Consider the following 15283-nt stretch of genomic DNA (forward strand, 5'->3'; position numbering starts at 1 on the left):
ACATTCAAGTACTATCAGTCTCCACATTAGGTCATATGAAATAAATGAAGACACATAAAATGTCCTCCCCCCTCCCTAAGGGCTTTGAGTCTTTGCATATCTGAACCGGAATCAATTGTCTTAATTTAAAATCCGCCCAACAATATGGTTTCCATTTGTGTGTCTCCTAACAGCAATGATCTGAAGCCCTTTGGAGAATTTCAATCCTAACCAGCTCTTCACAGATCAATAAACAGGCTTCCTGAGACCTTTCTCTGTCTGACAAAACTGCAGCACGGTCCCTGAACTCACTCTCGTGTCAATAGCAAGTGGCCCGAGGGTACAAACTCGACCCAAATGGGGTCAGCAGTTGGTCAATAAGGCTTTGATGCACAGACTAACAATGCTGTTATTGATCACAACCCAGCACACTTAACACTGATCAGATGCACTGAAAACAGCTGGCAGTGCGCCCGGGGTTGACACTGGTCCAGACCAGTATTAGCATCGGTCCACTCACAGTATTGTGTTTTTAATGTGGCAATTAATCACATTTTATTAATTCATGTGATTAAGACAACTTTCAGTTAACTATTTTCTTCCTTTGCAGGTTAAAAATGAGCAATGAAGAGATCAGGAGGGCGATCCTGGAGATGGACGAGAGGGAAGAGCTAGCCAAAGATATGCTGGAGCAGGTGAGGATAACATAAACTGTATATATATGAGACAGCAGTGCAGTCAATTACAATTGTTTGGGAAGGCAAAAACAATGTGTATGGATTTGATTGATGGGGAAAGAACATTGATTCGCTATTGTTTCTTTCAAGAGGTTTGGGGAAGTTTGCCTAATCAGCGCTTGGCCCAGACAAAGTGATGTTATATGTGTTAATCATTTCTGACAATGAAGCAGAAAATAAACAACCTGAGTTAATATATGATTTTGTTGAATGCTCAGTTCTGATTTGGTCATTTATGGCATTCTATTGTTAGTTTAAATAGTTAAGTATAGTTTAAATCAATATTTGTGTTGAATTATTGATTTCTTTCGTAAGTAGCTGTGTAATAAGCAGGATGATGTGTTGCAAGCAAGGCATTGTTGCAAAATAAACTCTTTCAGGGTGATTTGAGACCTCAAGTCCTGCACCTATCGGGCTTTATTTCCCAAACATGAGCTGCCCAATGCACAATTTTCCTTACATGTACAAGGGGTCTGGATCTTTTCAATTTTTATTTATTTTAAACTCTTTTATTTGTCAGTCCACACAATCCAAAAGGTAATTGGCAGTTGAAATGTATCTCGCTCATATCCCTGTTCATGTAGCAGTTCAAGGGTTCAGTGACTTGTTTATTTCAGTATGTCCTGTTGTATTGATAAGGTTAAGATAAATTAACACGCATTACAGCTAAAGTGGTCAGGCCAATACCAGGAAGAAGTGAGATACCGTGCATTTCAGTTTGCACCACAGACAACTGCATTAGCATTCGGATTAAATGTGTCCTCGTGTCTTTGCAGCTGCTGAAGTTTGTCCCAGAGAAAAGTGACATTGATCTCCTGGAGGAGCACAAGCATGAGCTGGAGCGGATGGCCCGGGCTGATCGCTTCCTCTTTGAAATGAGCAGGTACACAGGACCACATTATTGTATAACACGCTGCTTCAGATAACCGCAATGGTGTTTTAGGTGATTTCTGTTACACTTTTAAATGCAGCCAAAACATCTGCAAAACATGGAATTGCACACATCTATAATTTGCAATTTTCATCAAGTTCAGTTTGTGAGAAAGTGAGATGTGGTGATGAATATATAGAGTATAGAGAATATATAGAGTCCCTGCGTGATAAAACAGATGTGACACGTTTGCATAGAGTAGTGTCTGACAGTCTATGGCACGCTTTTGAAAAGGAAGGCTTTTAAAATGAACAACATGCAGATTTTTGTGCAGAATTGAGACATCAGCCAGTCAGCCACAAATAGATCCTAAAATATTGCAAAGCACGATGTCTGTTGAAAAAGAACGAGCTTTTGAAGCAGCGTGGGGAGGCTGGGATCGAGAACAAGCCTTAAACTTCAGTGTGATTCATCATTTAGCTGTGAAAAGGAGTCATGGCTGCCCTTTGAGGGCGCCCATCACATCAGAGAGTGGAGAAGTTTTAAATCAGTGCCTTTTGTTCAGCATTCTGTCACTTCTCAGAATCTGCACTATTTGTTCACGATAACTAAACCTTTTCATTTCCTTCGGTGAAATATTACCCTGGCCACTTTTTCTTTTTGACCGCATCTCCTTTGGTCCCAGCAACACATCTGGGATTTGGCTATTTCCCTTTATTTGCTATTTAATATTCCAGGTCTCTCTTTGAAATTCCCACTCCCTCAGTGAACTTTTGGGCACGTCTAACATACCAATTTGTCAACGCTCCGCCTTGATGGGAGTGTAGTAGATGATAAAAGGACCGGTGAAAACTGAGAGGGGGAGTTTTGTACAATTGGGTGATTTCTAGCTTTGAACTGACACTCCCCGGACACAAATGTAACTCACCTCCCTTTCTAGTTTTTCTTCCTTTTCCCCTCCTTTCACTTCTTTCTTCTCTTCATCAGAATTGACCACTACCAGCAGAGACTGCAGGCTCTGTTCTTCAAGAAGAAGTTTGCAGAGCGTCTAGCTGAAACCAAGCCTAAGGTTGAAGGTAAGGACAAACACCTCAGAGGCCACTATAAGGTGGAGACTTTACCTCTCAGTGATCAGTCATTTAAAGGATTGGGTTAGAAACATTATATTTTTTTCTTATTGCAAACAAATGAATTGATCATAATGCCTAGTATTGTCTGCCAAAGCCTGATATATATATATATATATATATATATATATATATATATATATATATATATATATATATATTATTCCTCTGTGCCACGGAGCCTCATTGTTTTCCAAAGACTATTAAACACAACCACACTGTTGCACTTACTGACCTGTTCCTTCATTATCAGAACACACACACTGTCACCTTGATAAGTTCTGACATGCACTGACCAGCTGCCCCAAATACTCACTACAGCCCCAAATGTTTGTTAATCAGTTTGAAACTTTAATTTTGTGAGCCGTTTTTAAAGATTAGAGGCACAGTCCACCCCAGAATCAAAAGTGCATATTTTTCCCTCTTACCTGTAGTGCTGTTCATCAGTCTAGATTGTTTGGGTGTGAGCTGTCGAGTGTTGGAGATGTCAGCTGTAGAGATGTCTACGTTTTCTCTAATATAATGGAACTAGATGGCACTTGGCTTGTGGTGCTCAAAGCACCCAAAAAAACAACAACCTTGTGAGCAGTTTCATGTAGGAGCTATTTTCTTTCTACCGAACTACACACACCCACGATATTACTGTGCAGAAGGAAGCGTGCATCTACTGCTAGCTCATCTAGCATCATTGAGCTAGCTAACATTAAAGCTCAGCTGAGGAGTACACCATTAATGGTTCATCTTGCGCTGTCACAAGCACAAGCCTCTCGTCCATGAGTAGATGCATGCTTCCTTCTGCGCAGGTGTAATTCCTTACAAACAAAATAGTTCCTACATGAAACTGCTCACAACAAGGTCTGTGGAGTATCTTGAGTAACCAGGTCATGGTTTCTGGAAAGAGACATTACTGTTGAATTTTTCAGTTTTTGGCACTTTGAGCACCACGAGCTAGTTCCATTATATTGGAGAAAAGGTAGACATCTCTATGGCTGATATCTCCAATACTTGACAGCTCACACCCAAACAATCTAGACTGGTAAATAGCTCTACAGGTAAGCGGAAAACTAGGTATTTTTATGCCCTCCCTTACGTCTGTGCATCCATTCTATTCCTGTGAACATGATATTTCAAGAACCCCCCAAGGGAATTTCATCAAATCTGGCACAAACATCAAATTGGACTCAGCAATGAACTGATTTAATTTTGGTGGTTAAAGGTCAAGGTTACTGTGACCTCACAGAAGAATTCTAATGCTAATTATGACAAAATTTCACATAAATATCTAATAGAGTAAAATGAAGAAGTGGTGACATTTTACATGCAGCCATTTATCTGGCCATTATTCAACATCATAACTCAGGAACAGAAGGGGAGACATTTGGTCAGACACTGAATTGGAGACCTTAAAGGACAACTTCGGTATTTTTCAACCTGGGCTCTATTTCCCCATGTGTATGTGTGCGTATGATTCATGGGTACCACTCATTCTAAAATTGGTTCAGTACTGAGCTGCAAAACGAGCTAAAACGGTAATGGGGGCAAATGCGTCCCGTATAAAAGTGCTTTTTTTTGCAACTGACCAGTTCAGATCGCCAGTGTTATTTCTGTAAATAGCATATGGTAGCGGCCCTGGGGGAGTGGTGACTGTGAATGAGTGGAGTCAGCTGTCAGTCAGTGTTGGAGCAGAAAGGCGGAAGTTGTCCCCGCTCGGTATTGTAAATGAGTATGTGTGTGTGAAGTGTGTGTTTTTTTCGCCAATGACCGGTTCAGATCGCCAGTGCTATCTCTGTAAATAGCATGCTAACTTAGCCTTTCCCTTACCTCTGGGCTGTGTGATGTCACGAGCTTTGCTCCACTGTGTCTGTAGCTCTCTCTACTCGTGGGACAGCCGTTTTCTTGAGGAAGAGGTGTTTCGGGATTGGATGTCTTCTCTTCTTCGGCTGGCAGTAATCATCTTGGGAGAAGTGAGCACTGCAGACCCGATGGTCTGCAAGGCGCAGTGTCTGGAGAGGAGTGTTAGCATCCATTTGTAGCACAATTAGCCACAACTTCAGCATCTCGCCGTCCGATAAAGGCAGCCTGTGAAAGCTGTACGGGGTGTTGCACGACATCCTGTTCTTGCGTTCGGGAAAAAGGCCCGTGTATTTGAGCACTCCAAAAACTCTGGTAACACTCCAGGGGGTAGCACGTAAAAGACTCCATCCTCTGACTCTTCTAGCGTAACACACACTTCATACACACATACTCATTTACATTACCAAGCGGGGACAACTTCCGCCTTTCTGCTCCAACACTGACTGACAGCTGACTCCACTCATTCACAGTCACCACTGCCCCAGGGCCGCTACCATATGCTATTTACAGAGATAGCACTGGTGATCTGAACCGGTCAGTTGCGAAAAAAGCACTTTTATACGGGACGCATTTGCCCCCATTACCGTTTTAGCTCGTTTCGCGGCTCAATACTGAACCAATTTTAGAACGAGTGGTACCCATGAATCATACGCACACATACGCATGGGGAAATAGGGCCCAGGTTGAAAAATACCGAAGTTGTCCTTTAATCTTCGGTGCCCACCTTAAATCTCTACTGATTGTATAGATCTTACACGCTGCTGGGTTGAAGATGTGTGTGAAGCATCCATGTTTTCGAATTTGTAGCGTCTCTGCTGCAACATCCATATTTGGAGAATTGCCTGCTGTCATGTCTACATTTGAGTCTGGACAGACATGGAAACTGTAACTTGACTGGTTGTTGGCGAGGTGTTACTTCCAGTTGATTTTGGGGTGAAGTGTCCCTGTAACTTAAGTAGGAAGCAATGGGCTAGAAGCTGCATGCCACAGGCAGGGTAGACAAGTCAGAAGGTGTTGAGAAATTAACAAATTCGGCCTCATTTAAGAACACTTTTGAATTCTTATCCTAAACCTCTCTTACATTTTCTTGTGAGGTTTGTTCGTACAAGTGTTCCAAGTGTGATTCACCAAACTCTCCCAACTGCACAAACTTGTAGTAAATTGTTTCAGGCTGATGAATGTCACCTGTTTATGAGGAGGTGCGCATTAGTGAGATTTGATCATTAGCAAAATTGATGCCCCTCCTATTGTCATGTGAGTGTGCCTGTTCCACTCCAACCACAACACAGGGAACAGCAGCTTTAGCTTTAAAACGCTGAAATATCAGTAGACATCAGTCTCGTTCTCTGTTGGAAAAACTATGCACTTTTGCCGTAGTTTAAACTGTTTCTCACAACACTGTTAAACCCAAATGTAGCAAAAGATCAAATTAAATAAAGAACAGGGCACCACATTCAAATTGTAGACACCTAGAAGCAAAAAATAGTTTGAGCCACTGCAAATGTCATCAGCTTTGAACACTCTGACCAATGTTTTTCACAATGACTTGTGAAATCCCTTCTATGTGTTAAGTGTGCACATGTGTGTTTGTGTGCTTGATGAGAGCGGGTGGCCAACTGTATATTGGCCCACTGTAGTTTTACCCTTCAAGCCAGTTTCCAGGTTACCACAGAGGCTGTTTTGGAAAGCTGGCCCATGTTGAGAGGGGAGAGCGTCTCTCTGAAACACTGCAGCTGACTTCAAAGACTCAAAGGCTCCCAGTGAGGTTCATGGACTAGTGTGGGTGCATGTGTGCGCACATGGGTGTGTCATGACTAAGCTGTCATAGTGTCTGTTTGAGCCAGAACTACTTGAAAGACACTTCTCCGCTGGCCTAAATGCCTGTTTCGGCTCTGATGAGCATATCACATTATTTGTGCCAGCAGTGTTTTATTTGCAGAGTGCTGACTGACAGTTCAGCCCTGTGTGTGCTGCAGCTTCATCAGACAGTCTATCCATTATACTTAAATATAATGCATTTTCTGACATGCACTACTGGCTACCAAGAATGGAAAGAAAGTGCAATCACAGGAATAATCTCATAATCTGGATAGATTCAAGCCTCCAGAATCTTTGTTGTTGAATCCAAGGCTTCCCAGATCGCAGTGTTCATCGATGCCCACAATAAAGTCCTTATTATTCACGTTGCTTTGTCATATACTCTAGATGTTTCCCAGGACCACCCAGCATGTTCAATAGAAGCATTTCATAAGACAGTGCAGTGGGCCGCCAGACCTTTCTGCATCCAGCAGAACACTGTCAGCAGAGCCAGAAGAATGGTTCCCATGCTGTATCACTGCAGAAGGAACTGTAACAATAACAATATGGGTTTTGTTAATGATTTTCACATTCACACTGAGGTTTCCTCTGTGGAGAGAGGGAACCACCTGCACTTTGCCAGACTAGTCTGCTCTCAGGGGGAACGAAAGGGACAGCATGGGGTTGTGTTTGGAATATTCCCTTCCCCTTGCTGTTTTATGGATGGATGGAGAGACTTGATGGGTTTCCCCACTGAGCTGCCCAGTTGTTGCGGGGGAATATTGATCAATCATCATGAAGGATGTTTAAAATGAAGGAAAGGATGAGAACCTTCGGGCTGTGGGGGCTGAGTAGAGAAACAGAATGGAAGGGAATGGGAAAGGGCCAGTTCATTATATAATGCAAAAGGTTAAGTGATGCACTAAGTAAAGTGCACACATATCAATCACCAACTATATGATCTCTCCAGCTGCTTCTCCCTCTCCATTTTCCTCCAGCCATCCTCAATGCGTCCAGGGAGGTGGTCCGCAGCAAGAGGCTGACTCAGATTCTGGAGGTGGTGCTGGCCTTCGGCAACTTCATGAACAAGGGCCAGAGAGGCAACGCCTACGGCTTCAAGGTCTCCAGCCTCAACAAGATTGCTGACACCAAGTCCAGCATAGACAGGTGGGCCAGGGGGGACTGTGGTCACTCAGTTTTTCCGATGTCAGTTGCAGATAAATGTCCATACATTTGGATGGAGTCCTCAGATCTTTAGATCTTGCATCATACTCGTCAAATATAGAATTCAGTTTCAGAGTTAATGCAGATGATTGTTTTCTGCGCATACATTTTTGCAGTGCAACAGTGACTGCTAGCAGCTAATGCAGCATGATTTTCCACAATTTACAAGTGTCTAAATACAAACAGATCGGACTAAGGCCAACCACTTACTCTGCTGCAATTTTACATTTCCTGTTTGATCACCCAAAGCATGATGGGAACTGTAGAGCCAAAACAAGAGTATATACTGTTAATCCCAAATGGAAATGAGAGGAAACACAAAGGAGTGACACAATCCATGGAAACAACAGTCTTTGTTTTATTTTGGTATTTTTAATACAGCACTTGGGCTAACAAAATGTTCCATCATCAATTTTTTAGACATCCAGACAAACAACAATATCAAAATGCATATTCTTTAAACATATATAGTGTTGTAGAACAGATAAAGTAATACTAACATGCCAGATAGTGGTATATCTAAGCAATTTCCTCTAAAAATGACAATATATGTCATTCCCAGTGAAGACATGTAGTGAGTATGCCATAACTCTGCAAATAAAGTTATAATAAAGTTGTTAAACTGTGCAAAAGCAGCCAAGAGTTTAAACTATTAAAGTATTTGAGATGAAGTGTTTCCTAGACTACGTTTGTCAACAGCCTTTTCTCTCCACCTGTGATTCACCAGGAACATCACCATGTTGCACTACCTGATCATGATCATTGAGAAGAACTACAATGACACAATGCACATCCAGGACGACCTCAGCAGTGTACCAGAGGCAGCCAAAGTCAAGTGAGTGCACAACAGTTTGCTGTGGGGACAATTACAGGGGAAAGACATTCTCACCGTAGCTGTTGTAGTTGTAGTGAATACTCCAGGAAAATACTGTATATCTTACTATATAATGACAAAAACTCTGTCTGTGTGTCTGTTCCACGTTTTTCTGCTCACTGACTTGGTCAATCCATGTGAAATTTGGCACAGTGGTAGAGGGTCATGGGAGGATGCGAATGAAGCAATATTACATCAATTGGCCAAAGGGGCGGGGCACTATAGCAACAGATTGAAATTGCAAACTTTGAATGGGCATATCTCATGCCCCGTATGTTGTAGAGACATGAAACTTTGCACAGAGATGCCTCTCCTCATGAGGAACAAATTTGCCCCAAGAACCCATAACTTCTGGTTATATAGATTTTCCGCCATTTTGAATTTTTTGAAAAACACTTCAAATCGATCTCTTCCTAGGAAGTTTGACCCATCTGCATGAAACTCAGTGAACATAATCTAGGGACCAATATCTAAAGTTCCCTCTTGGCAAAAGTTGGAAAACTTACTAAAACTGAGCTTCTATAAGGCAATGAATATTGCGGAGGGCGTGGCTCATCACATAAAGGTGTATAACATCTCAAGGGTTTCACTGATCACCACGCAACTTTGTAGGCATATGACCACACATAATCTGAGGGGACCCCTCCATTATTGACCCCATCAAACAAAATGGGGGCGCTAGAGAGCTAATTTCTTATCTAGGCCTAACCGCCATATCGATTTTACTAAACTTGGTAGATATGTAGAACAGGACGCCTCAAGGTGACTGGAGAAATTTAACTCTAATTGGCAACTGGGTGGCGCTATAACAACAGAAAAATGCTTAAAAATGGCTAAAATGCGACCGATCGCTGTGGCTCCCCCTGTGGCCCAATGTTGTTGTTTTATTTCTATTTATTGATATGACTAAGTTATGGTATGGTATGCTGTACAACTCAATGGGTATGGACTAGTATTATATACTGCAGGATATAGCATAAGTTGGTCATTTGTATATTTATGAAGTTCCTTTCTAATTTCTGCTTTCTTTCCAGATTTGGTGCCTTTTACTTTAAAACAAAATTCAAAATATAAACTAGAACATAAGTTGTTGATCGTAGGGAAACGCAGTACAAAACAATAATCAAGGGTTGCCTTCATATCTGTTTTTTTTTTTTTTTCTGTCTTTCACTAGTTTGGCTGAGTTGGAAAAAGAGGTGCACAGTATCAAAAGTGGACTAAAGGCACTAGAGGCGGTAAGTTGTTGTGTGTTTGTGTCACGATCCCTCCCATTGGTTCTTCTCCTGTCTGTAATTATGTTTTGGAGCAGGGCAGAGATGGACAGCAGGGTGAGGTGTTTAAAAGCTGGTAATGTTCCACACTAACACGGAAGAGCAAACTTACATTTGCAGCCACACACAGAGACAAGGGTTTACTGTATGTGCACAAACACATCAAGGCACATTAACATATTACACTTTACAGCTTACACTTCACCTTAAAACCATTGCCACTGACTTGAAGGGGACCTAGTATGGAGTGCTATCCCTTATTGTCTGTCATACTGTATATATTATGTTACAATGTCTAATGTTCATATGAAATATGACCAAGGTTTCAAATAATGTGGTAAATACATGTAAAAGTAATCCCTGTGAGCAAAAATCTCAGGCTGCTAAAATGATTTTTTTCCACTTTTGAGACCAGAGGACATCAGTTCATGACAGATTCCTTTGTATGGTCATCTGCTCCAGGTACACTACTGCAAGTGTTGGCATTAAGTAGCCTACACTGCTACATGCTAACGACAGGGAAGCATGTGATCTTGGTGGCCAAATTTCTCCACGATTTTGGATCAGTTTCCTGTTGGAACATGACTTGTGAAGATTTTGGTTTAAAATATTTTATTAGTGATTTTTCACTGTTGAAAGTGCCGCGATTCTCCATTACAGTCATTCCCTAACTCAAATGAGTGCAGAGATGCAGAAGACCTGAAAATGTTGACCAGTCAGAGCAGACCGGGCTTTTTCTGGAGGGGGGCTTAAAGAGACAGGTGCTAAAACAGAGCGTTTCAGACAGAGGGTGAATACAGGTGTTCCAGCGCAGACAGCATGAGGAAAATAAAGTGTTTTCTGAACATTTAAGCATGTAAATATGTTCTAATAGAAACCAAAAATACAAGAAGGAACCTGAAAATGAGCATAATAGGTCCCCTTTAAAGGAAAAATCTTTCTTTTTTGTTTAGATTTCTTGTCCGTGTGCTGTTTTTTGTTTTTTTTTTACTTTGTTACTTTCTTGTGGGTTGTCATGTGAATGTTCTATGTGGGATGAAAAACAAAAAATAAACCAGGCTGGAAGGCTTTTGAAACTTGAAAAAAAAAATAAAGGAAAAACGTATCTATTTCTCCATCTTATCGAATTATGTGAACGCACACAAGAATCTCATAACTTAAGCCATTTTGGTTTTGAAAATCAAACATCTCTTGTTTGTTTCCCCCTCCAGGAGCTGCACTACCAGCAGGGCAGGACGAGGGAACGTGGGGACAAGTTTGTGGCTGTGATCGGTGACTTCATCACCGTGGCTGGCTTCAGCTTCTCTGAACTGGAGGACCAGCTGAGTGAAGCCAAGGACAAGGTAGCTAACTGCATAATCACTCAGCTGCACAGTGAAACAGTGCATGGGAATGTGAGAGAGGATAATACTGTAAGTCCATATGTCCATGTGGGTGGCTTTAATGCACCCTGTGCTAGTAGTCCTCACTGCCAAACCTTCATGTTAGACAGACAGAAGAGGAGGGTGGAGGAGAGAGACAAAATACTGAAGGGAGAAACCATGAAACCTCTGTGCATCCCTCTGAGTCCAGTGTGATGACTTCAGCAGCGCCGGGGAAACCCAGCACTGAAAGATTACCCTGGATTCCCCCCTCGTCTTTCTTTGTGTTTGTCTCTTTGAGTTAGTGTTTTAAATCCACACACTCCTTATTTGTACAACTGGGATACATGGCCTTTTGAACCCTACTGGCTCATGTATTGATGCATGGTAGGAAGTATGTAAGCTGAAGATCGGTGGGACTGTGGGGGATCCCAAAGAACGACAGTGTTGAAAAGATTTATGTGGACATGTTATTTAATTTGCAGGCCTTGGCTGCTCTGTTGCATTGGAAGCTTTTAAATCTTGCATTCAATGGTTACATTAGCACGGATATTATATTCCACTCTGTTACAAGGCTTGTCTCTTTCCAAAAGTAATTGATGTAATGATGCTAAATGCCCAAATTGCTAAAAATCTCCAAAGGATCAGCAGATTTTGAGAAAGACCGCAAGTAAGACAAGAGGAGGGGCCCTTGGGTTTCACCTAGGGCCTCCCCTCTACTTAATTATTTGTTCAAGGAGGAGGTCAGTAAAATTGGAAGGAAAACGGGCCAGGTTGGACGTCATGGGAAAAGAAACGGGAGGAGCAGAGTACCGTTTACTGCTGCAAAACAAAAGAACCTGTGTTCACCGGCCCAGACTCTAAACACACTTTCCCTAACACATGTGTGTCTGTGTGTGTATGTGTGTGGTTGGTAAGTGGGGAGACTGACGCATTAACTCAGTGCTTGTCAAGGCTCTCTGACGCTCCATAAGGTTTCCAGTGGAATACAAATATGGAAGTGAGGGTGTGTGTTTGGCGTTTGGGTCTTAAGAAGGTAAAGGAGAATGACTAAACAGAGCAGGCAGTCCAGTGAGGCTCATAAAGCTCCATGGCAACAAATTTGTATGTGTGTGTCTGCGAGAAAGAGTCACACACACACCCTCACCAGACCCTACTACATACATCACAAAGGATTACAGTTGTCCAAGGTCATGTGGGTTATTGGGACAGAGGTTTCCAGAGGGGAGGGGGGGGTTTTCTCTTATCCAGAGAGACTGGTTGGGTTTATCCTTAACTATATATCCACACACCCACACATCGACATGTTCATAGACAATACAAGATCTGGTCTCTGTACAAGAACAAAACAGCTCAGTTTCAAACAGAAAAAAGATGAGTAGCGAATTTCTTGAGATGTTCCATCACCACAGGTGCTGATTACAGGGGGAATGTAAATACAATGGCTGTGTTCAAAAATCACACGATAACATATTCATACGAAGAAAGAAGTAGAATTGAGTTTGAGGTGTCTTCACATTGAATAGCATGTGGATTTTGTGTATGTGATAAATGCCTAGTTGAATACTATGTTAGGGGCAATTTCTGAGTATGAGACTTGAGCTAACTGGACATATTCAGCTGCCCCACAATGCATTGTGTCTGTTCAGACAGCAGAACAGTAAAAATTTGCAGCCAGGCAAAAGGCTGTAAATATTTCACTTTGTTAATATTTTTTCAGGCGAGAAAGTAACCATTTAGATTCCCATTATGTGCTCAGGTTGTCCAAATAACACCTGTTTTACTTGAATGTCTCCATGGATTTATCAAACAGTATTAGCAGACGTAATGATGGATCATTTGATAGAAGCAAGTTGCAGTTTCAGCTAGTTGCTAACATCAGCACACTAACATGTTCACAACAGCCTGGTCTCACTCCCAACTCGTCAAATACTGACGCTTGGTCAGTGGCATCGAGGGGCCCTTTAGTGGCGGTATGAGACGCTCCAGCCAGCGGCAGTTTTTGAAGCAAACTCCGAATATTCATGTGGGAGATCATTGTTCATGTCCTGCAGTGTGCTAGTGTATGTAGCATAGCACTCTAGTGACATATGTCACATGATGTACAGTACAGGCCAAAAGTTTAGACACACCTTCTCATTCAATGCGTTTTCTTTATTTTCATGACTATTTACATTGTAGATTCTCACTGAAGGCATCAAAACTATGAATGAACACATGTGGAGTTATGTACTTAACAAAAAAAGGTGAAATAACTGAAAACATGTTTTATATTCTAGTTTCTTCAAAATAGCCACCCTTTGCTCTGATTACTGCTTTGCACACTCTTGGCATTCTCTCCATGAGCTTCAAGAGGTAGTCACCTGAAATGGTTTCCACTTCACAGGTGTGCCTTATCAGGGTTAATTAGTGGAATTTCTTGCTTTATCAATGGGGTTGGGACCATCAGTTGTGTTGTGCAGAAGTCAGGTTAATACACAGCCGACAGCCCTATTAGACAACTGTTAAAATTCATATTATGGCAAGAACCAATCAGCTAACTAAAGAAAAACGAGTGGCCATCATTACTTTAAGAAATGAAGGTCAGTCAGTCCGGAAAATTGCAAAAACTTTAAACGTGTCCCCAAGTGGAGTCGCAAAAACCATCAAGCGCTACAGCGAAACTGGCACACATGAGGACCGACCCAGGAAAGGAAGACCAAGAGTCACCTCTGCTTCTGAGGATAAGTTCATCCGAGTCACCAGCCTCAGAAATGGCAAGTTAACAGCAGCTCAGATCAGAGACCAGATGAATGCCACACAGAGTTCTAGCAGCAGACCCATCTCTAGAACAACTGTTAAGAGGAGACTGCGCCAATCAGGCCTTCATGGTCAAATAGCTGCTAGGAAACCACTGCTAAGGAGAGGCAACAAGCAGAAGAGATTTGTTTGGGCCAAGAAACACAAGGAATGGACATTAGACCAGTGGAAATCTGTGCTTTGGTCTGATGAGTCCAAATTTGAGATCTTTGGTTCCAACCGCCGTGTCTTTGTGAGACGCAGAAAAGGTGAACGGATGGATTCCACATGCCTGGTTCCCACTGTGAAGCATGGAGGAGGAGGTGTGATGGTGTGGGGGTGTTTTGCTGGTGACACTCTTGTGGATTTATTCAAAATTGAAGGCACACTGAACTAGCATGGCTACCACAGCATCCTGCAGCGACATGCCATCCCATCCGGTTTGCGTTTAGTTGGACAATCATTTATTTTTCAACAGGACAATGACCCCAAACACACCTCCAGGCTGTGTAAGGGCTATTTGACCAAGAAGGAGAGTGATGGAGTGCTGCGGCAGATGACCTGGCCTCCACAGTCACCGGACCTGAACCCAATCGAGATGGTTTGGGGTGAGCTGGACCGCAGAGTGAAGGCAAAGGGGCCAACAAGTGCTAAACACCTCTGGGAACTCCTTCAAGACTGTTGGAAAACCATTTCAGGTTGAAGCTCATCGAGAGAATGCCAAGAGTGTGCAAAGCAGTAATCAGAGCAAAGGGTGGCTATTTTGAAGAAACTAGAATATAAAACATGTTTTCAGTTATTTCACCTTTTTTGTTAAGTACATAACTCCACATGTGTTCATTCATAGTTTTGATGCCTTCAGTGAGAATCTACAATGTAAATAGTCATGAAAATAAAGAAAACGCATTGAATGAGAAGGTGTGTCTAAACTTTTGGCCTGTACTGTATGTGATGTATGTCATGTGACATTACATTGGTCACAAACATACTCATTTTAAGCTAACCCATGATGTTTTTTCCTAAACGTAATCATATGCTTTTTTTCACCTAAACCTAACTGTACGTTCAGACCAGAAGCTTCCAAAGAGGCAAAGTCTGTCACAGACGCCCAAGAAGCACGACTGTCAAAAATATTTGTGGCAGCTTTGGTCGTTGCTCATCATGTGAATCATTGAACGTTCGATCGTGCTTGTCAATTTAAAGGAGCCGCACAGCGGACTACTGGCTTGAAAGCAGCGTAGTTGCTGCTTGCTGTTGTCCAGTCAAAAAGCTCATAGTTGGCCTACAGAAAGTTAAGTTTGGTCAATGAAAACAGAAAACTTATGTCATCCCATTCAAACCAAGCTAGGAAGACTTGCATGCTACGTTGCAACATTAGCCTGCAATTCTCTCCTCTGTTACTAACATTAC

The 15283-nt window shown here is 42.1% G+C and overlaps 1 protein-coding gene across 5 annotated transcripts in view; it reads left to right on the plus strand.

Annotated features, from left to right (window-relative positions):
- daam2 (dishevelled associated activator of morphogenesis 2) overlaps positions 1-15283 on the plus strand; it is a 120824-nt gene that overhangs the window by 95475 nt on the left and 10066 nt on the right. For all 5 annotated transcript variants that reach the window (XM_033642162.2, XM_078174933.1, XM_078174932.1 and 2 more), the window contains 7 exons: positions 590-674; positions 1493-1599; positions 2575-2663; positions 7364-7532; positions 8317-8424; positions 9638-9698; positions 10946-11077. In XM_033642162.2, coding sequence (XP_033498053.2) covers positions 590-674; positions 1493-1599; positions 2575-2663; positions 7364-7532; positions 8317-8424; positions 9638-9698; positions 10946-11077 — 751 coding nt within the window. The remainder of the gene's footprint in view (positions 1-589; positions 675-1492; positions 1600-2574; positions 2664-7363; positions 7533-8316; positions 8425-9637; positions 9699-10945; positions 11078-15283) is intronic.

The sequence above is a fragment of the Epinephelus lanceolatus genome, chromosome 15 (assembly GCF_041903045.1).
Source record: "Epinephelus lanceolatus isolate andai-2023 chromosome 15, ASM4190304v1, whole genome shotgun sequence".
Taxonomy (NCBI): Eukaryota; Metazoa; Chordata; class Actinopteri; order Perciformes; family Serranidae; genus Epinephelus; species Epinephelus lanceolatus.